We start from the raw sequence: 26241 nt of genomic DNA, 5'->3' as shown, positions 1-26241 counted from the left end.
AAGAGCTTCTGTTGCTGAATTAGGAACCATAAAGTGAAATGTTAGACCCATGAGACAAACAAAAAACAAAAGGTCTATTACAACAACGGTGAATTTCTGCTTTGAAACTTAAAACATAATGTCAGTAACTGTGTTGAATGAGAATTTTATTTTTCATGTGTTTAAAATGACAATGACAAATATCCCCTCTTTGCCATTTCAGGCATTAATAATGGCAGTATGAGAATGGACAGTCTTGTTTGCTTTTGAAGGTCATAAAGAGGTGTCTGTTTAAATCTGCATTTCACAACCAGTTGAAAACTCCTTAATGTGAATTTAATACATTATCCATATTTTTCAGCTTTATAATTGGTCAAAAATTAAATTATTACTGCGTTATACAGCAGCATAAGATGTGTTTGTAAATCTTTATTTTGGGTCGACTTGTTGTAGAAAATGTATTTCTCTTGTGTTTATTTTGCTATTGAATGATGATGCAGTTATAGATGATACTTTATTATACAAAAGAAGTCATGTTGAAAGTCCAGGGTCAATTACAGCTGAAATTTCATTTTTCCAACAGCCCCCTGTTTCCATCTTTAAATGTGCTATTTATGGCAAAGAATCACATTCTCAATACTGCGTAAATTTGCATTATGTTTTAGGTGCACTACATATGGAGTGTTTATAGGCTATTCCTGTAAAGCTAAACCTCTGTGAATTTTCCAGGTCTACAACAGTGCAGAAACAGAAGCACTCTGAATTTTTTACGTTTAAATGAGTTTAATGATGTTGATGTACAGATGGACTTGTGCGTCTGTTCAAAGACTAAGAGGACAAAAGTATAAATTAGAGTTATGACAAAAGAGAAAATCAGCTGAAGTTGTGCAAAGGAAAAGTGAAATATTTGGGGTTTACGGGTCAAATAGTCTTAAAAACAAAACAAAAAAAGAATTGTCTTTAAATCCCTGATTTCCCCCTGCCAGAGATTAAATCATGATGTACTGTATTTTTTTTTAGCCGACCCCTAATAGAGAACCTTTTTCCTCGAGATGAAGCAAGTTTGCTCATGTTTACACTGCACTGCAGAAATCTGAGGACATAACATTAAGTTGGAATTATTTTGTTAGCCTGTGATGATAGCACAAATATCTTTTATATTACCTAGTTCATAATTTCTCAGAGAAAACTTTCAGAAATTTAATAGAGCATTCATGTTTAACTTTTAAAGAACAAGAATATGTCAGTAATGGCCACTTTCTGAAGAAGTGTGGGACATCCCCGCCTTAATGACAGGGTTCATGAGATATCAGTTGGACGGGTTTTCATCCATTCGATATCGCTATTTTTGCAGCGCTTTTTAAAGTATAGAATCATGATGGTAAAAGGGATTTTCATGAACTTGAATACCAAAACTCACTCCTTTCAACAGATTATACTGGGGTCATAAGTCAGAGTCCTGAAACCAGGTGACAGAGTGTCATCAAATAAATCAGTCATGATACTGAGGTCATCCTAATTTATGAAATTATTTATTCCTTACATTGTTTATTAAAACAGCTTTTTTTGCAAACTGGATATAAACTTTGATACAGTTTGACATGCCTGTTTATTTGACACTGTGGATAGTTGTAGCTCTACAATGATGGTTTTAAGTTGTTTCTATGAATACAACAGATTTAATGTTGGGATGAAATATTCCAGATATCAGTGTATTTATTTTAAATATTTCAATGAAGTTTAAGGAACAAAAGAGAGAAATGCATCTAAAAGCACCAGAACAGGATGTGAAACAAACCGGAAATGACACTGAGCTGAGAAACGATGTATCTGCACTATGATTCTGTCAACAAAATGCCAACTATAAAAGATTCATTTTGTCATTAATGAAATGTTAACTCATGCCTGCTAGATTTAGTGCGCGTATGGAGACATGCATGAGCACATGACATTCATGAAAAAATTCCTCTTAATTATACTAAAGCTTCAACATGAAGGTTACAGCGAACATGGTCGGCATTAGAAGTTCATCAAGTCATTTTTATTCACGTATCATAAATAATTAGAAAAAGACAGTCCAAAGTTTTCTTCAGAGAAACTCAGTTTTTGGTGACAGCAATGCAATCGATGATTTTTCATCATCACTAGCGAGATGAGGTGATGTCCTTTGTCTCTTGGCAAGCAGAGGAACGATGTAAACACCATTGAACACTCTGTGCCAGCTTTCCCTTCCCTCAACTAAAAGTGCCATGTTTTGTCCTCAGATGCCCCTCCTCACTCAAAGGGAACAACTGCACTTGCCCTCATTCTATTTCAGTCTCTGCATCCTGAAATGGTGACTGAGTTGAAAGCAGCCTCTCTGCTCTGGAGTCTCACTCAAGGAGCTCAGCTGGGCAGCAGCCATGGCTCCAGAAAGTCCCACTGCTTCCACAGAATGAACAGCAGCAAGGTCAGGAGGACAGTGGCGCCCACCCGAGCACGTGTCTTCATCAGTGGGGTGATGAAGTTGGCCAAGGTGGAGACAAACACCAGAAGCACTGCCATCAGCGCCAGGATGACGTTGATGAGTTTGCCCAGAAGAGCTCGTGCATTGGCGTTCTCGACTCCCTCCAACTGGACCACCTGCTGCTGCTGCTGCTGCAGCTCCAGCTTAGTGATGCGGGTCAGACATGACTCCACAGCTTCCTGAATGGACAGACACACAGAGAAAAATCAGGGTGGGATTTTCACTATCTCAACAACTCATATAAAAGAGCAGGGACACTTGTAATTTGTGAACTATCTACCAAAGTTCTGCCAAAACTAAATCAGTTTTTGCCTCTGTTTTTGCAGGTGATGTCTGTATTTGTTTTTCTGTGCCCTTTTCAGAGTTTCAAGTGGGAAGTTGTGTGCTCATTTAACACGTATTTGTCCCTTAAAAGTCCCATATTATGCAAATATCACTTTAGGAAGTCTTTTAGTGAAATTTGTGGGTCTTTGGCTTTCCCCTCAGCCCACAAAATGTGATATTTAATGACAAAACCTGTACTAAGTAGTGCTTGTGAATGTAAAATCCTGACCTAAAACGAGCTGTTTGGATTTTGGGGATTTGCTGATGTCAGCGGTTCCCTTTTTTGACCAATCAGGAGCAAGTCTGACCTGATTGTTCCATCGGAGCAGATACCCCCAAACCCCCTCCCCGCTGCCAGCTACACCCAGTAAAACTCTGCATATATGTGCTAGTCACTTCTCGGTCGACTGCTTTTCCATCTTTGGACAGTACAACAGAGGGCAAGCGAATAGACTGGTCCTGAATCCAGGGGCGTTACCAATCATCTGCCAACAAACCTGGGACCTTGGAAATGTGAGTATTTTAAATGCTGTGTGCTTTGGAGCAGATGTAAGAGCTTTTCCTTAGTGTCCCCCTGTCTCTGTGTTAGCCTCAGGATGCTAGCTGTAGCTGTGGTTAGCCTGTTGTTTTAGCCTGTAATGTTACGGTAAACGAGCTTCGCTGTTTTTTAAACATTGTGCACTCGGAGCTTGTGGCGCCGCTCCCAGTGACGTGGAAGAGCGGGGCGGTATCAGCAGTGACTCATTTACATATGAAGGCCACGCCCACTAAATCAGACCGTTCTGAACAGAGGGGCTATGAGAGCCTGGAAACAATGCTGCTGAGCTTGATTCATTGGCTTTTTGAACCAAAACATGTTACTACCATTTCATGAAGACATCAATGATCCATATTAAACTGTAGAAAAGGAGCATCATATGACACCTTTAACATTGAATGCTTAAATTAAAACAGAGTGACTGGGTTCACCAGAGTAGACAGTACCTTATAGTTTCTGTTGAAACCTGTCTAATGTTCATAGGTTATGTGGTAACTGTCATTTTAAAACTATTCAATACCATCACTCCCAAGCATTTATAATTTACAAGATCAAATATACAAGAAAAAAAATCTTATATATACACATAAATACAAAAAAAAACTACCCAAGTGACACTTTTACAACTTGTAGAAAAAAAACAGACAGCTACAAACAATATTTTTCAGACTTCTCCAAAGCATCAAACATGGACAATCATGATTTTTTGTTAGCTGAAGAACCATAGTTTTGGAGAAGATTTACTTTGGCTTTTAAGGTGACACTGAAATGATTAACTAGCAATAGGAGTTTAAGAAAGCAGTATGTGCAAATTGATGGTTGTGCTTAAAACACTGGCAATGTAACATGTAGTGTACCCAAAGGATCTGTATTAGGACCTTTATTATTTCTTATTCATGTCATCTTATGCATGCAAAAAAAATTCAAAATGATTCAGGATAACATAAAAACCCTTGGACATTGTTATTTAACCCCGTTTTCTGGTGTCTTGAAAGTCTATAATGTTGTTGCAGTAGATTTTTACCTGAATGTCTCTCGCACGCTCATAGGACTGGTATGCAACTTTTTCCTCCATACTGGCGAGTTCTTGTTTAAGGTTAGTCATTTCATTTTGATGCAGCTCTGTTAAATCATTCAGCTGTTCCTCGAGCCTTTCATACCTGAACATAGATTAAAAAAACACAAGAGGAAAAATTGTCAAAATAAACCTTTAAACTTGTGACTGTAATACTACTTAAAGACTAGTACAGGAGGCAGGGACTCAGGTTATCAGGCACCAACTTTTGTCCCAGAGATGACTTGACACATCAAGCTTCTGCGACTGTGTGAGGTTTAAGTCTGTTTTATGTTTGTTGCCTTTAATGTTCTGTTGGGTTTATATTGGGCCTCTCTAGACACAATGTTAAGCGTTTGTGAAAACATCCTCTCTGTTTAAATTGATGCTTTTTGGACAAGTACCTGTATCTCTCCTCTTGCAGGCACTGTGTCATGTACGAGTAGTCACTCTGCAGCTGGCCCTTCATGTCCTCGATAGCGTCCTCCATGTGTGCCTGGCTGGCTTTGATCTCCTGAAGGCTCTCAAGCAGAGAGTCCCAAGAGCTGTGCATGTGGTGGTGGTGGTGGTGGTGCCCATCCAGCCTTGGACTCCCCATGGTTGGACCTAACAATCCTCCTCCTGCTCCTCCTGCCCCACCTGAATTACTACCTGCGCCTGAGCCAGATGAGGCGCTGGAGCACTCGTCGTCACTGCCGTACTTTGGGCTAGAGACCAGAGTTGCACTCCCACTCAGGGCACGAGGTGTAGGGGTGTCCTCAGAGTGGCCCCCGACTCCGTCTTCAAGTGTGTCCTTCAGTTGAGTAATGTTATCTGCACTTCCAAACTTGTTCCTGATGAGACTGGCAAACTCCCTGGGCTTGGAGACCACGGCAGTATGAGTTAGGGCAGACACTCCTCCTTTGACCCCCTCAACAACTCCCCCTCCAAAACCACTTATTCCAGCACGTACGTTGGCCCCAACGTCCTTTAGTCCTTGCTGCATGTCCCGCAGGACATCTTTGGGCTGTCGGGCTGGTCCATTCTGTAGAGGAGGAGGAGAAATGAAATAGCAGAGAAGTGTTGATGAACTCAAAGGTAGGACAAGAACTTCAGGAGACAGACAAAGGTACGGGCTGAAGAAAATTAGTTAAGACACAAGACGGTGTATTTTTTATAAGGGTTTAGAGATAAAACTCATCGGCTTTTACGCGTCATAGCTCTACATAAAAATGCCAACACATTTAAATGTATCTCAACACCTACCTGCTCTATTTCCTTTAGTTTCTTGTGGTAGTGCTCTAGTTTCTTGTGCAAGTGTGCGATGGACTGTGCTGACTTCTGGTTTTTCTTCTCAAACACCTGCTTGATCCGTGACGCCTGCTGTTTGTCTGCGTTGTGAGCCAACTTCAGATACTCTGCAACGTTGTCATCTCGAGCCTCCTGCTCCACACGAATCTGCTCCGTGACCTTCAGGATCTTCTGCTGCAGGTGTTCCAGGGCGGCACGCGTTCGCTGTGGCTCACTGGCCCCCGAACACTCAGCACCTCCTGCTGTGACCCCTGCTGCTGATGATGCCCCTGCTCCATCTGCACTGATGTTACTATCAGAGCCTCCATGACTGGTGTTAGGGGGTAGGCCAAGAGTTGCCACCTCGCTCTTGTCCAGCTGATGGAACAAGAGTGCAGTGAGAGGTGATTAGGGATGGAGAGAGTACTACAAGATACAAGTGGAATACAATTCAGTTAAAATCTAATTAACAAGACTAAGTTAGCGAAAATACAGATGAGTGAAAGGCAAGGTTATTGCATCCTACTTACAACTGTTTATAACTTTAGACTGGACACCCTGTGTTCACGGTCTGTGCAGCCAAAATATTTGGTCTTTCCCAGACTGACTAATTCCAGCTTTGATCAAAAATCTTGCTCCCTTCCTATTCAACAGATGGAAAAGGGGTCAAACTAAAACCGAAATACATGTTCCTTTTTTTAACATACAGTTATTTTTCATGGTGAGTCATGTGCAAGTCTTACTTTGTCTAAGAAGTTGAGTTTTTATTCGTGATGACATTAAAAAATTATTGATTCACAGCTGTGTTGCCAAATGCAGGGCTCCTGAAGCTTTCTTTACCAAATGAGCAGTGGAAAGAAAATGTGGCAAGTAGAAACTAGGGTCACTAAACTGGCACAATATTTTCTGCTGTGGTCTGACAGATTTTTGGCATTCTGGTGTAATGCTAGTTCTGGTTCAAAACTTGGATTTAGCAAGCAGAAGTGAGACTTGGTCAGTTCTGCTGCCCCTTGTGAGGGACCTCACAATGGGAAAAGCATGACGGCGCAGTGCAGAGTTCCTATTGATAGACGTACAACCAGTGGTTGTAACCAAGTGTCTATTTGAGGACAATATCTCTTAGTCGAACGTGCCTGTACAGAAAACTGTCAAGTTTTGTGGTTAACTTTTTGTTGTTCAAGTATAGCAAGATAATCTGCAAATACTTGCCAAATGTCTAATCTCCATTGCTATGATTATGCAAAAATTGTAAAGATACTCTGGATGAATCGATTGTCCCACCTTTTAAAGTTTGACTCCATGTAGCCCAAAGAGCCTCATTTGTTAGAGTGAACACTCAAGCCTTACTCTACTTAACTTTTGAAGATGACTTGCTGTTACGTTCTACCTCCGGTAATAGTGGCCATAATTGAATTGTAAGTGAAATCTGAAGGTATACAATAAGACCATCATGCATTAATTAAGTGATGCATAACTTTGCTTCCTGCCCTGCTCAGACATGTAGGCTACAATTCACTTAAACTGCTGACTCTGGCCCACCTTTCTATTACAGATACTTGTGACATAAAAGACAAAAACTGATGTAGATGTTTTCATCAGGGATCTTTCCCAAGGTCTGTTTTCTATTCCACATTACAAAGCCAGCTACAGTTGCCATCTCTTTTTAACTTCCACCCTTGCTCTTATTGATGCAGAAGGGGATCCCCTGGTCAGAGTATAATCTATAGCCTATCTTTAGCATGACAGATGGGGAAATTGTTAATGACCCATCATCTTGACGTCAAAAGAGTGTAATCACAACCTGCAGATCTGAGCTTAGACACACACACAACACCAAAACATCTCATAATGCTGCTCCAATTTCCCCAGACAGGACTACGCGAGGATTTAAATGCATTTTATTTGCGTGACACAGTGAAAAGAGCACAAGGGCTAGTATGAATCAACCACGGCTTAGCAAGGTAGCCAATGTTTCTTTTTTCAATCTATGTGGGTTACAATCATATTATAGTGGAGAGGAAACATGACGATTATAGTATCCGCTGGTTAATAATTTCCTGGATGCTTACGAAGGAGCTACACAAGCAATAGCGCGGTTCAGACCAAGAGGTGATGCGGTATCCCTCGCATATGGGTGAAAACAGACGACAAAAACAACACAGATGCTCAGAGGTAACGGTGCACGCTGTGCTGATTGTCCGGTAATGAATCAAAAGGATTGAAGAGGTCGGATGAGAAATACAAGGGCTACGATGGAGATGAAGATAACAGATGTCTATGGCAAATAAAAAACACAAGAGTACAGGGGGTGGGAGGTGGAGGAGGGGATAGGGAGACCTGTGCCTTCCTCACTCCGTGGGAGACACACTGTGACATGATGGGTGGCCGATGGATGTCAACAAGCGTGGATGTGAACACATGAGGATGAGACACAAGCTGCACAGCGATAAGTTTAAAACAGAAACGTTACCATACTGCTTTAATCCAATTTTTGCAGTGCCATTGCAAGTCTGTGTACGAGGCCCATCCTCCTCCTCCTCCTCCTCCCCTAGTGCTCACCGAGGAGGAGCCCCCTCCTCAAATATCTTTACCCTCAGCCGTTGTAAGGCTGACTACCACCTCACTAGATCCTAACGCTCCATTGTTAATACCATCGATATCTGCAGCCACCCACTCTCCCTCTCTCCCTTCCTCTGATGCTCTGATTTCTCTCCCTCTCTCCACTCTCCCCTCTGTGTCCCTTTATGCTCCCCCGCCTCCCCTCGTTTCTCCTACCTCTCTCTCCCGCGCTCTCCCTCTCTTTCAGTCTAAATGCAAATGCGAGCTGTCCTGCCCTATAATGGATGTGGGAGCTGAGGGACAGATGATGGAGGGATATGGACGGGGGGGATGGGAGAGCTTAGCGCAGGCGTACAGGTGCCTCTGTGCTGCTGAGACCACATGAGGGAGGGAGGGAGGGAGAGAACACAGCGAAGCCTGTGGCAGGGCCTGCTCCAGGCCTTTCATCCCTGAAACACCCCCAATACAAACATACACCCAGTGTGCAATGATGTGGGGCTGCAGTGATGTGATGCCAAAGTACACATCGTCTGTTTGAGATGTGACTCACTCTCTTAATTCTCCCTCAAAGAAGAGAAGGAAAAAGTGTGCTGTGTGAGCCACTTGAAGAGAGTTTTACCAAACTCAAAAAAGTGTATCCTGCAATTAACAATACGTAACTAAATTTAAGATTTAAATAATGTTCCACTTTCTGACCACCACACAGTTGTATGAGTATGGGGCATCGAATGTAAAATTTCAATCACTGTTTATGAGGTGACATTTGTTAAGATTTTGTTAACTTTTCTCACATTTAGCTTGTTCGTCTTTCATTTGAGACTGAAGTTCATGCAAAACAGAATGTCCTATATACCTGTTAAAAATTAATCTACATCTAAATACTAAATCTAAATGTTTATTCTAAATCTAAATTTCAACTCAAATCCATATCTAAATGCTAAATATAAATCTAAATGATAAATCTTAACTAACTCTAACTCCAAATACAAATTCTAAATCTCATTGTTTCAGTGACTGAAAGAAAAACAAGCTAAATATGAGGAAAGTGAACTGAGTCTTCACAAAATGTCACCAATAAAACAGTGAGTGAAATTTTACATACTGAGCCAGAAAATAAAACTGGTCACCATTACTTTTCTCTCAAAGAATGTTATATACAAACAGGTGATTATTTTGGTATGTAATATCCAGCTTTATGTTCTAGAGATGGTATTTATGGCTCCTTGAAGGGAGCCAGATCATGAAAAGCCTTTCTTTTCAAAGAGCTGTTCAAAAGACTGGCTCAGTGTTAAATCTATTTTTTAGAGATCAACCAAGGGTAAACAAGTAAACCTGCTTTTATCAAAGAAACAATCACTTGTAGCAGTTAAAACACAATTTGGATTAGAATAATTCAGAGGTACACCCAATACTGTTTTGGTGGAGAATAATTCTGAAATATTGATTATGATTTCATTTGACTTGTGTTTTCAATGTTAACATTCCATAGGTGGTGCCATTTTTCCACAGCGAGATCCCTACTTTGATCTTTTCCTTAAAAAAATTGTGGCACAATATAAACTACACATACTACATATAACCTATGTAAGAAAATTTCAGTGTAAAATTTTACACACAAGAAAATTTAAACAATACAGGAAAAATGTATAAAATATATTTTTTTTAAAGGTAAATAAAAAATTTACATATTTTATACAAAATGTGAAAAGGATAGGCCAAAACTTCGATAAAAATGCAAATGCAAAAAGTGTACTCCCCTACCTGGAGTGTGTGCATCTGAACTGCTTTTACAAACAGGAACTCAGCTCCTTGACTCTAATCCACATTAGAACAATGTAAACAAAAACAAAGTCATTCACAAACGGCTCGCTTCTGCAAACAGGTTCTCATTATTCACTTCACATAGCCTTCAAAATGACTGGGCCATTTGCAAACGCCACATCTCCAGTGACTTGAAAGCCTCAACTGCAGAGTCGATATATAATATATCATTTGCCTCCATGAGGTAAAAAAAAAAAAAAAAAAAAAAAAGGGGGCAAAAGGCAACAGGTGCTCCGGCTTCAACACCCCCGTCTGCAAGACATCGCTGGCTTAGCTTGTGGAAATCTCTTATTTGCACAGTTGATTAAGAAGTTTGTTGCTACCAGAGGTTACAGCATTCCTTGATGCTCAACTTTTGGTCACACCCTTTTGCTCATAAAAGCTCCAGGCTCATGATGACACTATACAAACTATAAATAATAATACAACGACAGTTTCAGACTTCTCTTTCTTTCAAACCTTACCGCAAAACCAGCAAACAGGCGCACTGTATGTGAGATGAATTTGGCAAAGTCAACAAATATTAAAAAAAACGTTCTTACCTGAAAGAGCCCAGTGGAGGGCAGCATAAACCCACTGTTCCCTAGCAACCATAGACTGTGGAAGCTAGCAACACAGCACGTAAAGAAGAACGTTAGCCGGTGGTTAGCTAAAGGTTAAACCAAACCAAGATCTGACGTTGAACGTTTTCCCTTGTGACTTGTAACCATCGAACCATTTTTAATGCTTTAATGTAAAATACAAACCACCCAATGATCGGTTCACCCATATTCTTTTCTGTAACATAACTCTATTCTATACTGTTTGATATTTCATTTGCCTGGGGAGTGGTGGTGGTACCTAGGAGCAGAAATAGAATATATTTCGATTTTTTTCACAACTTGCAGAACTACTTTTTGTTTTACAATGTTGAAATGCCCCCTTAATACATTGTATTTGTTTAATATTAATACATCATTGTATAACTATAAATATGTTTCAATACTGCACATTTGCATGTTTTCAGTGATGATTCAGTTCTAATAAAGTTAGGTGACCCCATGCAACTAGAATATGCCTTTTTATCATCAAGACTGTATTTTTCATTCACCAGCACACAAACTTACATTGACAAAAGAAAGGATAACAAAGAGCAAAGACCACAAAAAAAGAAAAACATTCACTTGGAAATTTTATTGGAATTTTTAATCCTCAAATTTAAACAAAACAAAATTCTAAATTAACACAAGCTGTAGTATCTCACAATAAATAAGGATAGATATTTTCATTTGTAGCTTTTAACAGAAAACAATATAACAGACACATGCACAAGCATCTATAAACAGAAGTGCATTCATCCTTTGGGATAATGCTGTTGCTTAGGTTGAGTTTGCAAAGGCAAACTTTCCAAACCGTCAGTTTGTAGGAATTCGCATAACCGTGACCTTATTGGCTGTCAATAAAGATCACATGTAGCAGCAAAGTTTTGCGAATGCTAACAAAAACAAGTGTTGTGGACACACGAGAACAGTCTTCTTATGTGAAAAATTATTAACTAGTCTGTTATAATTGCACCTTGTGTCTGAACAGACAAAAAATAAAGCGCTTTGATTTAGCTTAGTCTAAAATAGCTTTCGTCTTGAGAACACTTTCTTCTGATTGTCGTTTATGGATCTTGAAATACCATAAAAAGCACCTTAAAGGTACCTTAAACTGGGGGTTTTGTTGACACCACCTATCAGATGTTTGTGCAATGCTGAATCAATGTTTTATAAATGATAATGCTACTTAACAGCCCTGTATTAAACTCTATAGATAAATCTCTGGTATATTTCTATATATACATGAATCTAGATTAAAGATTTAATTTTACACACGGTGCAATAGATAATCTTTACTCCCTGGTGCTGTGTACACCTCAGAGTCTGGTCTGGACTTTTTTTTTTTAGAGGGGGGATCTGAATGGATTTACAGTAGATGGAGGGACTGTAAGAGGACATGATGGCACTTCTGTCATGAAGGATCTAAGCAAAGCATCAGCATGTACATGATAACAAAAAACTTCAAGCATTTTCCTCTGAGTACATGATGGTAAAGAAAACACAACAGTACATGTGATTATATAAAGTATAAAACAAGACAGTTTGCACTGTAAGTGCTTGTAAAAAATGACTCCTAGCCCTTGTTATCACACAATAAGAAAATATTGTAGAAACTAATAGTGGATTTGGACAGATTAGCAAAAAAAAATATTTCTACCAAGTTCAACCATCCTGCAGTTTTATCCCAGGTTCTCTTCCATAAACTGTATGACAGAATGATTTAAATTTACGTGAAAAATGTTTCAAGTCTGTACAGAGATGTGTTGGTCCACCGTATCTTGACTGCAGGAGTTTTCTGCAGAGACAGTGTTTTCAGGACAGTGGAATGTACAGTAGGAAATGTCTGTCAACACTTTGGCAACCCAATGATCCAAATGAGTATAAACCCACTGATCTGAGAGATTACTCTTAATCTTCTCAGCTCCAATGTCCCCTTGGTTTTAGCACTGGGAAAGACACCCTCACCCTCCCCCCCTATTTCATACAGTACCCTAATTAACCAGAGTGATGATGTGTAGCTGAGGTCCCTTGTGTTGTCAGATGATTCTCTGGGCCCAGAACCCCTTCATGAGTGACAGCATAGTCTGTGCAGAGCATGGTTTTCCTGAGTGATTGTGGTTCTTTTGGAATATTGGCACCTTGACAGTAAACTGTGCAGAGAATCACTCGCCGGATTTGCGCGGCATCCCAACTACTCTTCTTTTAGCCTGATAGAAATCTGTAAGGATGAAGAACAAGAAAATCAGCCTCTGCAAAACCATGTTAAATCAAAGTCCCATTCTTTATATGTCTGATATCTAACACTGTACCTGTAATGTTTGTCTGCTTTCTCTTCAGCCCTGTGTTTTCTCTTTTCACAGGCGTTTTCTCAAGTTTCTCCAGGTTGAACACAGCATGTCTCTCTGGCGTAAGGGGGACATTCTCCTTTCCACTCTGTGATGACCCCACCCTTCCTCCTTTGGATGAAACAGCTGCCTTTACTGCCCTCTGACCTCCTGCCTGTCCAACATCAAGCATACAGGACCTGTATAGCAGCGGCACTTTGGTGCCTGGAACTCCCTCCCACTGGAAATCACTGCTTTCCAGAGGCGTATCTGAGAGGAAGTCGAAGCCCCAGCGCCGTGAAGCCTCCTCTAGGTCTTTCCGAAGGGCAGCATGGTACTCCGCCTGGAGCTGCTCACGGTCGACAGGGCCAAACAGCACCCGGCGAGCTGGGCCATTTCCCAGGGAGCTTAGGGTCCGGTTGTGAGCAGCCATAATTCGACACTGCAGAAAAAATAGCAAAACAGAACTTAGTTACAAAAAGCTGGACGTCAACAGTGATCAGCTGAGCTCCTCCAATCCCAGCAGGGCTAAAGATAACTTTGAAAATCTTGACAAAAAAATTAATATGATTTAATAGCTGACAAATTTTTAGTCATCAGTATAATCAAATTTTAAGCATGCAGCACAGAGTTTTACAAAGGCACCAAAAAATAAAAAAATAAGAACAGAAATAGAGATAATTATTAAAGACTTTAAAAAAAAACAAAAAGAAAAATGTTTGTAAAGTAACAATAAAAACCCTTCACAAATTTAAAAGTTATTTCCCCAATCTTCAATTTTAACAGTAAAAAACCAGCCTCACCATAACTCTGATAGTGGTTCAAATCCGCACCCTGTAAACTGCAGAGCATCTCAGTCTGGTGATACTGAGGAGCTCTTTATAAGACAGCAGACAGCTAGTGACTCACTGAGCCCTCCTGCGTGAATCACTGGTACATGCCTGGACATAATCTTACACAGACATGCGAGGGCAAGTCCTTCGCAGAGCTTTTAGGCACTGCAGGCACTGAAAGTCACCACTAGATGTCGACAACTGACTGTCTAACATCAGACAGCGCCATAGCGGCACTTGGAAGAATTAAAGAGTTGAGAATGAAGCTCAGACAGAATGTGCAGATGTTATTTTTCTGCATTTACGTTTTCACACTGCACTCATGTGCAGATTATGTGAAGGATTTAATGGCCAAAGCAATGTTATCCAAGTAACCAAAGGAAGGAAACATCTGTATCTCTGAAGAATAATGAGCCATTACTGTGGAGCAGGAAGGGCTGTCATGTAAGGGAACAATCAAGAGGAACCATTCCCAGCCCAGCATAACAGTTCAGCTTCGAGAAAGGCAAAGTGTATGTCCTTTTTTTTCTATAGCTCAAACAAAATCCAATAACATTTATCAAAAACTTTAGTAAGGGCAAAAGAAAAAAAAAATACTGTTCAGATTTTTTCACAATTTTGTCATTCAAAATTTACAGAGGGTTGGAATACTGGTCGAACATGTCACGCTTCCTCAGTAGACTGGGCTGTGGCCTGGACCAACAGCTAAGTAGAGACACACACACACACACACACACACACACACACACACACACACACACACACACACACACACACACACACACACACACACACACACACACACACACACAAAGGCCTGAGGTGGAATGATGTGACATTTCTCCAAGAATTCCAGGAAGCCCATTCATTTTCATTTTAACAAAACACGGAAACAGAACAAAAAATGAAAAGGAAAGATCTCCTTGAAAAAAATAATGAAACAAATCAACACTTCTCTAAAAAAAATAAAAAAATAAAAAAAGGTTTAAAAAAGTATAGAAACTGAATCTTTTCAGTAAGTATGTGTCAGTATAATGACAAATTGATCGACATGAAAATTACTATGTCTACTACTAATTAACATGGTGCAAGTTCTTAACTTTTAATACATCAATTAATCTTTTAACTGGATAGAATCAGTGCAGTAAATTGCATAATTTTCAAGAGCAAGTTTGAATCATGTGCCACCCTGACCTCTCCCCTCCCACTGTTATATAACTGTGGAGGTCCTGGGGTCAAGTCAGGTAAATTTACTCAAAATTGAATCAAACTTAACCAAACAAACTAAACAAAATAATTTTATGGTTTAAATTTCCTTAAAAGAACAAAGAATTAAAGAGAAACAAATTCTTTGCAGCAGCACCCCCCAATAACTCTTCCTATACTCCCGTTATCCTCTCGCGAGATATAAAGTCAGACGAATGACGGGGCGGGGCGTGGAAAGGAGCGAAGATTGATTCAAGCCTGTGGCGGGAAGCGAGTCATGCAGACATGTGCAGTGGATTCACCGGTTCCCAGCCGGCGGAGGAGGGATAGAAGAGCCCAGAGACCCTGCCCAGTTCACTACACAGCTCCACGTGAGGCTGGAGCCCGTGTCAAAGAGCGACACTGGGCTGTCACTGGAGCTGAAACGACCTCCCTCACCGTCCAAAAACACACTCCGAAATAACTCAGACACGAAGCCTGGATGTTTTTTCGACAATTTTGCTCCAGTCTTACGGACAAGGTTACACTTAACTTAAAAACGAGTAGGGCAAAGTTCCACAACTCTAGAATTCGTATGTTAAATGGAGACTGAAAAGTTCATACACAATTGTTTTTTGTTTAATTGAACCGACCATACGCTACATTCAAGCAGACTTACTCTGCCTCTTAGGTTATTCATGTAATTAAGTGGACATCCATCGTACTGGTTGCTTGTAAAGTCGGCCTAATACAAGACACAATTTACAACACCAGTTACCTAAATCATTCAGACAAACAGTTAAGAGCCGTTTTGCTTACCTTTCAAGTTTCCTGCAGTTCAGTTCAGATTTTTTTTAAATATGAAGGAAGAAATCCTTTAACAGCTTCTCTGTGATATTTCAGTTGTTCAGTTAACTCAAAATAACCTCTCCCGACTTTTTCAGAGGCAATCGCTTAAATGTATGACAACCTCCTTGGTAACTTCTCCAAGTGTCCTCAATCACAGACAGCGGCTAAAGTTTTATGAACTCGGGTGGGAGGGTACTCTCCTCACCCGTGTAGAGGCGGGCTCTGCCGACCAACACACGTGGATTCAGCCCGGTAAACACACGAGTGCACGTGAAGAGTTGGCTCTGTAGTATCCAGGAGGAAATTCCAGTACAGCGGCAGCCAGCACTCTGACTCTCAGTGCGCATGTCAGAGCGACGAGCGACTGAACAGTATCCGGAAGCACTTTTTTTTTTAACTTAAGCTGAGTGAAACTTCCTCGAGAGCACTTTTCTCAGCCTTTGTCTGATTCAACTAACACTCAAACTTAGTTGAGAGATGTACAACCCGTGTTTCTAGATATAATCCAGAAACATCTCACTTCAAAATGTAAAAGATAATGATGAAAAGCAGTCAAAATTCCTCAAAAACCTACTGCTTTTAAGAGGAAATTTGAATATCTTGTGTGTGTACTTTATTAACTTCTTCTGTTTTTAATTTTCTGTTGTGAAACTATTTAACCAATTTTGGATTTACGCATAAGTGGGGATGCAAGACAACAAAGCCCAGGTATCAGTTTTTAGTATCGAAGCTAAGAAAGTCGGGGTGTTGTCTCCCCAATTAGAAGGAACAGCCTTAGAGGTCATTGTTCACAACAAGAAAAAAGAGAAGAGCAGAACATTGAACAATGTCAAATATGCTACTATATAATATACTTACATGTTAAAGCTAGTTAAGATCTGAGGGAGCTTCCTGCAGACAGCAGTCAGCAGGCAACCATAAGAGTGTGAGCAGGTGTTAAGAGTAAAAGGTAAACTATTAAAGATTCTTTGAAGTAACTTGGCATTAGCCATCCTTTACAGCCTGTACCAAGTTATTTCTCTAGATCTACTGGAAACCACATGCACACTAAGCCAAGACATGGAAAGAAAGAAAATCACTGCATTAACAGATATGTTTACAGCAAAATGTCTCCTATCTTATTAGCTTATTTCTCTATCAGCACACACTGTGCAGGGGGGTACTCTTACTCTACAGTTTACAAGATAATAAGACACCTCATCGCCCAATCAGAGGCACAACTTGGCTGATTGACAGGCGGATGCTCAATCGCTGTAAGTGTTAAGGCTCAAAGCTTACTCCTGTCCCTTCTCAAATGTTGTAGGTATGTTTACATATTCATGTATTTATTTATTCATTAATTTATTTTTCATTTTTTGATTGTTGCTCTTGTTGTATGTGGGTATTTGTATTGGTGTGGCATCCCTGCTCTTGAGCAACAAAATGTGTGGTATGTTTTTCTACTTGCAATCTGCAAATGTTTGAGATGAATAAATAAATCAAAATCAAAAAATTAAATCAAAAACCTGCCCCACTTCTAAGATGGCTCTAGTTGACTGTTAGCTTCAAGACTCAGTTTCAGAAACAAACTGGTGACATCACAGAGACTATGTCCATTTATTATGCAGTCTATGGTCTGTATAAATCTACAGGTAAATAAATTATAAAGGTCCGTGGACTCTAAAAACTCTGAAAATAAACAATTAAGTACAACTTTTGCCAGGCAGCTTTATTTCCTGTAACAGCTAAAATCTTTGGAGGCCGGACCAGGCATGAGCTGGTAGAGCTCTGGGTTGTCTATCTCAACATGTCTACATGTTACCCCTGGGGTAGACTGATCATTTGACCAGGGCAGACCCCAACTTGTCTCTAAAGACAACAGTGAAAAGTTCCAGCTCCCCGTGACCCCAACTTGGAAAAATGGTAAAGATAATGGGTGGATGGATGGTTAAAGACTTCACGGTTTAGAATGCTTAACTTCATAAATCTATTGACACTTAAATTGTTTTGAAATGACACAAAGAAGAAGAACTTTTTCCAGTGACATGACTTAATTTTCCAATGACAGCTTAGATCCAACAACTGATAAGTCTATCACTCGGTGTACTCAAAAATCTGCTTGGCCAACTCATTGTGGCGTCCTTTAGCTCTTCAGTTCAGCTCTCAGCACGTCAACAACAGCCTAAACTATACAATTCAGTCTATAACTGCCAAACAGATCCAACTGCACAACGAGTCCTTTGTTTAGCAGGAAACTGTCTGAACAGGAGAAACACACTCAAGCTTGGAAGCAGTTCAGAAGCTTTAGCTCATTTATATTCAGTTGAAGAATGTACTGAAGATAATGAAGTCTAAAAATAAAGGAAGGATTTGATTAATGCATAGTTTGTTACTCAGCAGCAGTGGCTCTGCATTTTTACAGCTGAGTGAATTATCTGTGAGTTAAAGGCAGCTGCATAGTGTAATGGGTCTGCAAGCCCTTGATAAAACATTTCATTTATTGTGTACGTCAACGTTTTCGGTTGGTTTTTCTGCGTCATTTGGAAAATTTTATGTTATAATCAGTCAATTGTGAAATTAATCTGTATAATGGATGATACAGGGTCTTACAGGGAGCTCCTCTCCCAATCATCTAGTGTTACACAACACACCTGCATGTTAACAATTGGATATTACACTCCAGGCTCAGAAAAGGTTTCCTGATGACTTTTTCAAATAAAGCAGACTATTCATATACTGTATCTACTGAGTAAGCCAGAGAAATGTGTTGAGAAGTAAATATTTCAGAGACAGATTAAATGTGAATATTCCCAAATGTAAATGTGGTTGATATAAGTATAAGGTTTAACAGCACTGAGGCACACATTATTTAGGTAGAAATCACAGAATTAGGGCAAGAAAACAGACAAATAATAGTTTACCATAACAACAAAAACCCAGTAGAAACTGGAGTGAAACTCCAAAAAGCCAGGTTGAGTTCAGCAGTACACTAATGGCCCAAGTCGTGGATGGCCTTCAGGCATGTAGCTATGATATGAAAAAGGAAATCATGAGAATTACTGTGTACAGAAAATTATTTATTTTTGTTTGACTAAGCATTTTAAATCCAAAGATATATAAAAAGTTTAGTAATTGGGTCAAAGTGAAGTCTTAAGTCAATAGATAATTCCAACCAGTTTAGTTTTACTGTCCAACTGACTAACACACAATGGTTTGATCAATTTAAAGTTAAAAAAAAAAGAAAAAAGAAAAGCTAAATTTAGCTCAGACTGTACCCCCTGTTTCCCAGACTTGTCATTTCTCACAAGCTGTGTTCCGTGGGCGGCACAGGCTGCACAGGCCTTACATAACAGTGGGTGGAAATACCTCGGGTTTCTTGGTGTATCCCGCGAGTTTCTTCCTTGTGTGATCTGTCTTCGTGGATGCTATGTGAGTCACTCCTCCTCTGATGTCATTCGGGCTTGAGTAACACGTGGAAAAGGGCGCGCAGATTTGAGAAACTTAGTGCCCCTGTCATGCCGGTTCACGTGGACTATAGACGTGAACAGAGAGCCGTGGGCTTGGCAGGGGTGTTGCCGAGAGTCGCAATTGGATAGTGGGAGAGAAAGTGGTGTAGTGTCTGTGGGAACAAGATCTAAACCTACAGCTGTGCTTTAACAACAGCTCCTTATCTGACCGCATTTAACAAAATTGAGTCAAAAAAGGCAAACTACACTGCTATGATTTCACTTAATATTTTACAGTATCTACTTAAAACACTCAATGATGTATTAAAAAATAAGTCCCTCTTTACTACAAACAGGACAGGACTGTCTACAGCCCTCAGGAACTTTTAATTGGCTGTACTCAACAAATTACAATCTTATTGGTGGTACAATGGCTTCGTTATTTGGACGACCAGTTACTTATGAACATTTCTAAAATTTCAAACCATCTGTCAACCACATTACATAACCAGCTCACATCGGACACCACGTACGTCAGGAATGGAGGGAAATGTGTGGGGCAAACTGGGTCATGAACTTGTCAGGTTACATTTTACTGCTTTTTTTTTTAACCTTCCTTTAAAGCTTGGTTACAGCGTAGCAAGTAAATAGCCAACATACATAATCCACATTTAAAATTTGGATTCCAGGTATTTGACATTTTGTATTTTTCTCTTCAAAGATTTAGGTGCAAAGTAGGATGAAATGTGAAATTACACCAACACAATGTCCGATGCTCAAAGACTTAAAAAGTGTTTAAGCAAAACACATTTTGGTTTTCATGTGCATTTTTACTGCTTAAAAAAGAGAAACTGATGATTGACTTAAACCATCAGTTCACTAGCCAGTGTCTTAAAGTTTTTACTTTCAAAAGATATATCCTTCAGATCCCGAGGAGACAAATGCCAATACCTATATTTGTTTATACACAAATGATGACCACTCAATTTAATATATGCATTAACTTGAACTACAGAAAACAAGTTTTATTTATTTTTAGATAAAAGGTCAAGTGATATCCCAAGTGCTGTATTCCAATCTCAATAGCACCACCAAGAGACACTGGCTACATTAAATCTGAATATTGACTGCATGTGAATGTACCATGTGAACCATTTCTATTTAACAATGAATGGCACACTGATGTAAAACATCTCTTCTACAACCTGCTTACTTTCTTTCACTGCCATTTTGAATTTGAAAACTGATCTCAGGTTTACTGTCACCATTTCAACAATGAAACTGTGCTCCTTTGACCAATTACACTGAGGGCAATGACTGCGAGCAGAATGGACTTGTTGGTTTAATTTGACACCAGCTCAAAATGAATAATCAGTGCCAACAGTGTCCTTTTGTAAAAAACAGAGCAACTGGATTACTTAATACAATGTAAACAAAGAGTAAAAAAATATGCAGATTTGATCAACCAGTATTTTTAATTGAGACATTTCACAGAGTATCAAACAAAAAAAGAGAAAAACTGTCAAAGAAAAAAAGATTTGTGTTCACTACACCTTCTAACTCAATGCTCAAGTCTTGCATTGTGATTTACACGGTGCATCAATTACAACCAACCAATCATACACTGACAGAAACCTTCAGTATGAAGTAAGAAAGTTGCACGTTGAAAAACAGGTTGGATTCACTGACAATCATTAGGAGGGACATTTGTTATAAATCATCCCAACCCTTCTTTTAAAAAGAAAAAATGCTGGCGTTTACACAATAAAAAAAAACAAAAAAACAAAAACAAAGAGGACCTACTCACACTACACAGGACATTCATCAACAAAACCAAAGCTCATAAGAGATTAACTGGTGAACTGGAATGCTGGGTGGCACAAATAGTTCAGGACAGACGAGATGGACGTGACTTCACACTTGTACACACCCACTCAATGTATTTGAAAGTTACTGTGACAAGAAGGGGGAGGGACACTAAAATGCTTGATTGTTTAAAAAACTCAACACAAAAATGGCCATTCGGCCAAGTTTAAATCCACCACTTGAAACGGCAACTCCTGTTGAACCATTCATCCTCGGCTCCCTTTGCGTCTGATAGACATTCTACTTTCTGTCTGCAGACCTGGAGCGACTGTGGGGAAGGAGAAGAAAGCAGAAATCAGTGTACACCCTCTATCTTTTGACACACAAACATTTGCAAGTATCTGCCTACTTGAGAGGAAAATCCAAAAGATTTGAAATAGTTTTGACAAAGTGGTCTTGTATGATTCCCATAAAACTGTGAAATATCTGTTTTTATGAATAGAAATCATCTGAATAAACTTGATCATTCAAGTACCTCCTTGATCGTGAGAAAGACCTTGAAGGTTTATGGTTCCTGTCCCGAGACAGGGACCTCTCCCTCCTCCTGTCCCTGGAAAAAGACCTGCAAAACAACAACCACAGTACCATTTTATATTTTTTACAAACATATATCATAATCTGCCTAAGGTGTTAGTGGCAACGCCTCTAAGGATTGGGTTCATAACCTGCTCAGGTTTAGACCCCATTAGGCCTGCAGGGGCTTTCCTTTCTTCAGTTGCGGGGTAAAGCTGACAGACACCTCTACCTATTACTTTTTTTGTTTACGTATTGATGTCAAAAACGAGAGCAGAGAAGTCACCTAAAAGTATCTAGATTTGTCTTAACAGGAGGTACAAACTGTAGTTTGAGAAAGTGACATCTGTCAGACAGGTTGAGGGCAACACAGTACAATAGCTGAGATGATGTTAATTAATCCACTGGCTTAAGTGTTTGTGACTTCTCAGCAGTCAAAGAGGATTACAAGTCCAGATCTCATCTATGCTGTTCACTGCTTATAACTGCATGTCAGGTAGGGTGTTCGAAAGGACTGGATAATACACCAATACAATGAAATAAAATAGTTCTATGACATGAATGAACTTTATTCTTTCTTGCTTGTTAAAATTTTCACTGAAATACACTGAGCCACTGAAAATGCAAAGATTCCACTTAAAGTTAAAGCGTGTGTCAACATACCTGCTTCGGCTGCGGCTGAAGCTCCTCCTGCGTGGGGATCTGCATGGGGAAAATACAAAGTGTTAACAACAGCAAACTGATCCCTTGCACAGCTCCACTGTTCTATCTCTTTTCTTAAAAGGGCCACTTCAACTCAGCCTTTTTTTTCTATCTCTGCAACTCAATATGGAAAAAAGACCTGTTTTTTTCCAGGGTTACAATGATCTCAATCAAAGAAACCTCATTTGCAATGGACCGAGTGCACAAAGATGAAAGGTGTTTAAGAACTCTTTTGCACTTATCTCACAGTGCCATGAGCATTCCTATGTGTATTTTTCATATTCACTAGAGCAAAGTAGTTGAGGTATGTGCTCTTTGATCAGCAAGAGAATTGTATGTGTTTTTGCAGAAAAGTTTATGCTAAAAAAACAGCTTATGAGCCTACTTTGCCTCCCGTCAGTTTATCAAATGTTGCACTATGTGGACGACAAGTCACACAAAGACCACCATCTGTATGAAACTTGTCTGCCACACATAAACTGGGTATTACAGGAAAAAAAGAACATGTAAATAAAACAATGTACTGGTCACTGAGATTAAATCTTGTAAAAACAACCAGACTATTGACTGCTATAACCAACCATACAGCACTAAAAGTGAGGGAGGACTAAAAAAAAGTTTGACATTTAAGAGGGAATGGGGGATTAGGAGATATGACTAGTGTAATTTTCTTCTGCTCAAAGCCCTAAAAGACAAAATATATATAATTGTTTATATTTGAAACCTTTGGAAATGTGGAGCCCCAGAGTGATGCAAATAATAGAAAATGAATAACCTTTTGAAACCAGCTGTCTCTTCACTCTTAAAACTGAAATCAGCAGTGTACTGAATGAAGCAGGAAAACTTACTAGTAGTTTTGGTTTTCAACAAGCTAGATATGACGAAAGGGAAGCAGACTGTCGGCCGGGTAGGTAGATTTGGCTGAATAGGACTGGCCAGATGCTGCAAGGTGATTAGGTGGCAGGCAGATGGGGGCTGGCTGTGGCTTTTTTTCCTGCTTTAATTGGTAAGCTGAAGGCTGCTGTTGGTAGGTTGTAGACATTTGAGTACGTAATACGCTGATTGGTCGGGAATGAGAGGTGGGCCGCTGCCGTTTGGGTTTAGGCTGAAGGAGGAGGAGGTTGAGTAGGGCATGCTGAGGAACCAATGGGTTGGTGCAACCTGACGACTGGCCATGCCTGGGTCATGTGACAGCACCAGCCAAGCTGTTTGGGGCACGATGGTCAGCAGTCACATGATGCTGAAAGAGGACTAGTTGATTGACTCAGAGGGTGGTGAGAAGAGGCATGGTGGTGGCTCTGCAACGGGTTTCATTCTTATTAATATAGATGAAAAATAAAAAGCATCCTCAAACAAAAAGAAAAAATGCATTACATTGGCACTTATCCCAACCTCCCCCCAAAATGTTAACAGATTATATTTCCCAACACAGGAGCTGCCCTGTGTAAGTCTTTTTCTCTTGTTGCCTTAGTACACTTTATGATTTGAAATTAAGATGTGCACAAAAAGCTCACCCAAATAGAATTAATAATGCCTTTAGAAGAAATCTGAGCCATGCTAGCCAGGTGTTAATCCCAGTAAAAGCTCAGGTAGATAGTAAATATATTTGATTTTGAGTAGTGAATCTATGTAGCAACCTAGATAATATATAGAATACAAATGAAGATGAAACTGGAAGCCTTAGTCATAGCAAACATCACAGATGTACAAAAGCAGAAAAGACTTTTGGGCTATACCTAAACAGGAAAAGTACAGGTAATTCTGTGGATCGGAGTGGAATCAGATTTTGTCTAAGCTGGTCACTGCCAAACAACTGTGGTCACCTTCTTCTGGTAGGGGGGCTACGGCGCCTGTAGTCATCTCTGTCCCGTGGACGCCTGCTCCATGAAGGGGGAGCGCCTCTGGCTCGGCTTCGCTTCTCTCCATTTGACAGCTCTACTCTAACTCGACAACCACACAAATTCCTGTAAAACAAGACATATCTGAGACTGAAGCCACAGCAATAACAACTGTTTCTTTAACACTTTGATGGCATGTTTAAAAGTCGTTAACAACTGATGCTTACCTTCCATCGAGCTCACGCACTGCATCAGTTGCATCTCTAGGGTCCTCAAACTCCACAAAGGCGAAGCCTGGAGGGTTTCTGGCCACCCACACACTACGTAGAGGACCATAATATCCAAATGACCTCTCTAACTCTGTCTTGTTGCCATTGTTGCCCAAGTTCCCAACATAGACCTTGCAGTCGAGAGGACAGTCACGATGCATGACTGAATCTGAAAATTAATGAAAAAAAGGGATAATAATGAATAGTTATGCAGATTACATCAGAAAACATGTGTCTCCATGCCCGGAAAACACATTATGCCATTACGGAAGGGAGCGTTACCATACTCTAAAAGTAATAACGCAGTAAAGGTTTTGAAAAATGCATTACTAAAATAATGTTTCTGACGGGACTTTTTCTAGTACGCATTTTCAGAATATCATGTCAATGAAAAAAAAGCCTGGCCTACATGTCTGTCGAGGCCCGTGGTCAAATGCTAACTTTAGCTTCCCTGTATATATTATTTGGGATAGATTAAATCCTTGATGCAGGGAGGTCAATCCAATCATTCACTCAAACTCTAACATTTTCACTTGGTCAACCTCTAAGTAAAACAACAAAATGATCTAAAATAATAATGCGATATCCTGGAGACCCATGTGGCTAACGGCTACTGAACGATAGCTAAAATGGCTGACGCCTCCTGAGGCCTGGCGTGATCGAGCATCACTTCGGTAGAACTCAAACAATAGAAAAAAATAATGCGGCGCCTCGATCAGTTGATACGAATGTGGTTTTGTACAACAATTTTATCGCGACACGATACTAAGAAAGTACTTTCAGCTCTACCTTTTGTGTTATTCACAGATCAGTCTACCCGCGCTCTTCTGGCTGGTTTGTTCTTCTCCGCAGTCGGATAGAAAATGGCGTGACGGAAATGAGCTACGTTTGTCAGTAGGGTATCCAGGTCGTCGCTCCCGCGGGGGCGGGGTAAGCGACACTTTATATGCAAACTTCCTCACGCATTAAAACCACTCCATTTCAGTTTGTTAGCAAATCATTGGTAATGTAAGGGCTACATACAATTTTTTTTTAGATTACGCAAATATTTGAAATTTTCTGATACCCTTAAGTGCACAACGCTGAGCCGGTAACAGTCATCGAACACACACACTCGGTTGCGTTTAACTGCTGTAGCTTATTCCACCACAGCACGAATATCAATTATTCGTGGCGCTGTTTCGTTGTTCATTATTGAGACCATACCATCCACTTTTGGTGTGATACTGAAAAACAAAAACTACAAAGTCTACTGTAATATAATTATATGCCTTTACAAATGTTTTTTCTTAATATAATGTGTTTTTCTAAATGAATTTAGAACGTATCTGAATTCAGTGGAGGTAAGAAAGGACCAAGCCCAACAAAAGTATAAAGTAACGTATAATATCTTCCTGCTTAAATGTAATGACCGTTTTCCTCCTTCTACAATATTTGATGTAATTACAAAATCTGCAAAAGCAAAACCTTCGTACAACCCTGAAAAATTATGCCATGTAAAATGTGGAAGGAAAAATAGTGAAAATATATGATATAATATGATATACTTTCCTCAAATTTAGTTTGACTTACATCTTTCTTTCTTTTTTTTTCAAAAGGGCTGAGGGATAACATATCTGCAAAAGTCAGTGAAACACCTTGTTTCTCTCCATAAAAAACAGTGCACAAAAATTCTAATTTGAAAATATTGATTTTTGATATGTCTTCCTAAACCAGGCATACGCAATACTGCCACTAACCTGCAAGGTTGTTACAATGGTAATGCAGATTTAAAGTGGTGCCACCTCAGGACAGTTGACAAAGGCG

General features: G+C 39.8%; 3 protein-coding genes across 3 annotated transcripts; all 3 read right to left on the bottom strand.

Annotated features, from left to right (window-relative positions):
* Positions 1 to 1495: 1495 nt before the first annotated feature.
* Positions 1496 to 8405, bottom strand: tmcc2 (transmembrane and coiled-coil domain family 2). Its single transcript, XM_074677711.1, has 5 exons — positions 8141 to 8405; positions 5647 to 6048; positions 4806 to 5425; positions 4372 to 4507; positions 1496 to 2664 (listed from the first exon to the last, which is right to left on the bottom strand). Exons 1-5 carry the CDS (start codon positions 8141 to 8143, stop codon positions 2365 to 2367), a joined length of 1461 nt encoding a protein of 486 aa, XP_074533812.1. The 5' UTR covers positions 8144 to 8405; the 3' UTR covers positions 1496 to 2364.
* Positions 8406 to 11208: 2803 nt separating this feature from the next.
* cdkn1a (cyclin dependent kinase inhibitor 1A) lies at positions 11209 to 16097 on the bottom strand. The gene is made up of 3 exons (XM_074671868.1): positions 15793 to 16097; positions 12941 to 13397; positions 11209 to 12849 (listed from the first exon to the last, which is right to left on the bottom strand). The coding sequence occupies exons 2-3, from the start codon at positions 13386 to 13388 to the stop codon at positions 12794 to 12796; spliced, it is 504 nt and encodes a 167-aa protein (XP_074527969.1). The 5' UTR covers positions 13389 to 13397; positions 15793 to 16097; the 3' UTR covers positions 11209 to 12793.
* Positions 16098 to 21050: 4953 nt separating this feature from the next.
* On the bottom strand, positions 21051 to 25371 carry srsf3b (serine and arginine rich splicing factor 3b). The gene is made up of 6 exons (XM_074675787.1): positions 25225 to 25371; positions 24394 to 24604; positions 24152 to 24292; positions 22290 to 22328; positions 21589 to 21675; positions 21051 to 21381 (listed from the first exon to the last, which is right to left on the bottom strand). The coding sequence occupies exons 2-6, from the start codon at positions 24594 to 24596 to the stop codon at positions 21354 to 21356; spliced, it is 498 nt and encodes a 165-aa protein (XP_074531888.1). The 5' UTR covers positions 24597 to 24604; positions 25225 to 25371; the 3' UTR covers positions 21051 to 21353.
* Between the last annotated feature and the right edge of the window lie 870 nt (positions 25372 to 26241).

This window comes from Halichoeres trimaculatus, unplaced genomic scaffold, assembly GCF_033239565.1.
Source record: "Halichoeres trimaculatus isolate MK-OKI-2021-1 unplaced genomic scaffold, fHalTri1.1 fHalTri1_scaffold_1, whole genome shotgun sequence".
NCBI lineage: Eukaryota > Metazoa > Chordata > Actinopteri > Labriformes > Labridae > Halichoeres > Halichoeres trimaculatus.
Note: the sequence above shows the minus strand (reverse complement) of the source record. Positions and strands in the feature narration are given on the sequence as shown.

What these genes read in the sequence shown, in the direction of transcription:
- srsf3b (XM_074675787.1), bottom strand. Translation starts at nt 24,596, where the DNA reads ATGCATCGTGACTGTCCTCTCGACTGCAAGGTCTATGTTGGGAACTTG. An exon ending in GTGCGTGAGCTCGATGGAAG is followed by an intron (nt 24,293 to 24,393) that starts GTAAGCATCAGT and finishes CTTGTTTTACAG; the next exon opens with GAATTTGTGTGGTTGTCGAG. An exon ending in AGCCCCCCTACCAGAAGAAG is followed by an intron (nt 22,329 to 24,151) that starts GTGACCACAGTT and finishes TTCCCCATGCAG; the next exon opens with ATCCCCACGCAGGAGGAGCT.
- tmcc2 (XM_074677711.1), bottom strand. An exon ending in CTGCAAGAGGAGAGATACAG is followed by an intron (nt 4,508 to 4,805) that starts GTACTTGTCCAA and finishes ATCTATGTTCAG; the next exon opens with GTATGAAAGGCTCGAGGAAC. An exon ending in AGCGTGCGAGAGACATTCAG is followed by an intron (nt 2,665 to 4,371) that starts GTAAAAATCTAC and finishes CTGTCCATTCAG; the next exon opens with GAAGCTGTGGAGTCATGTCT.
- cdkn1a (XM_074671868.1), bottom strand. Translation starts at nt 13,388, where the DNA reads ATGGCTGCTCACAACCGGACCCTAAGCTCCCTGGGAAATGGCCCAGCT. An exon ending in AAAGCAGACAAACATTACAG is followed by an intron (nt 12,850 to 12,940) that starts GTACAGTGTTAG and finishes TCATCCTTACAG; the next exon opens with ATTTCTATCAGGCTAAAAGA.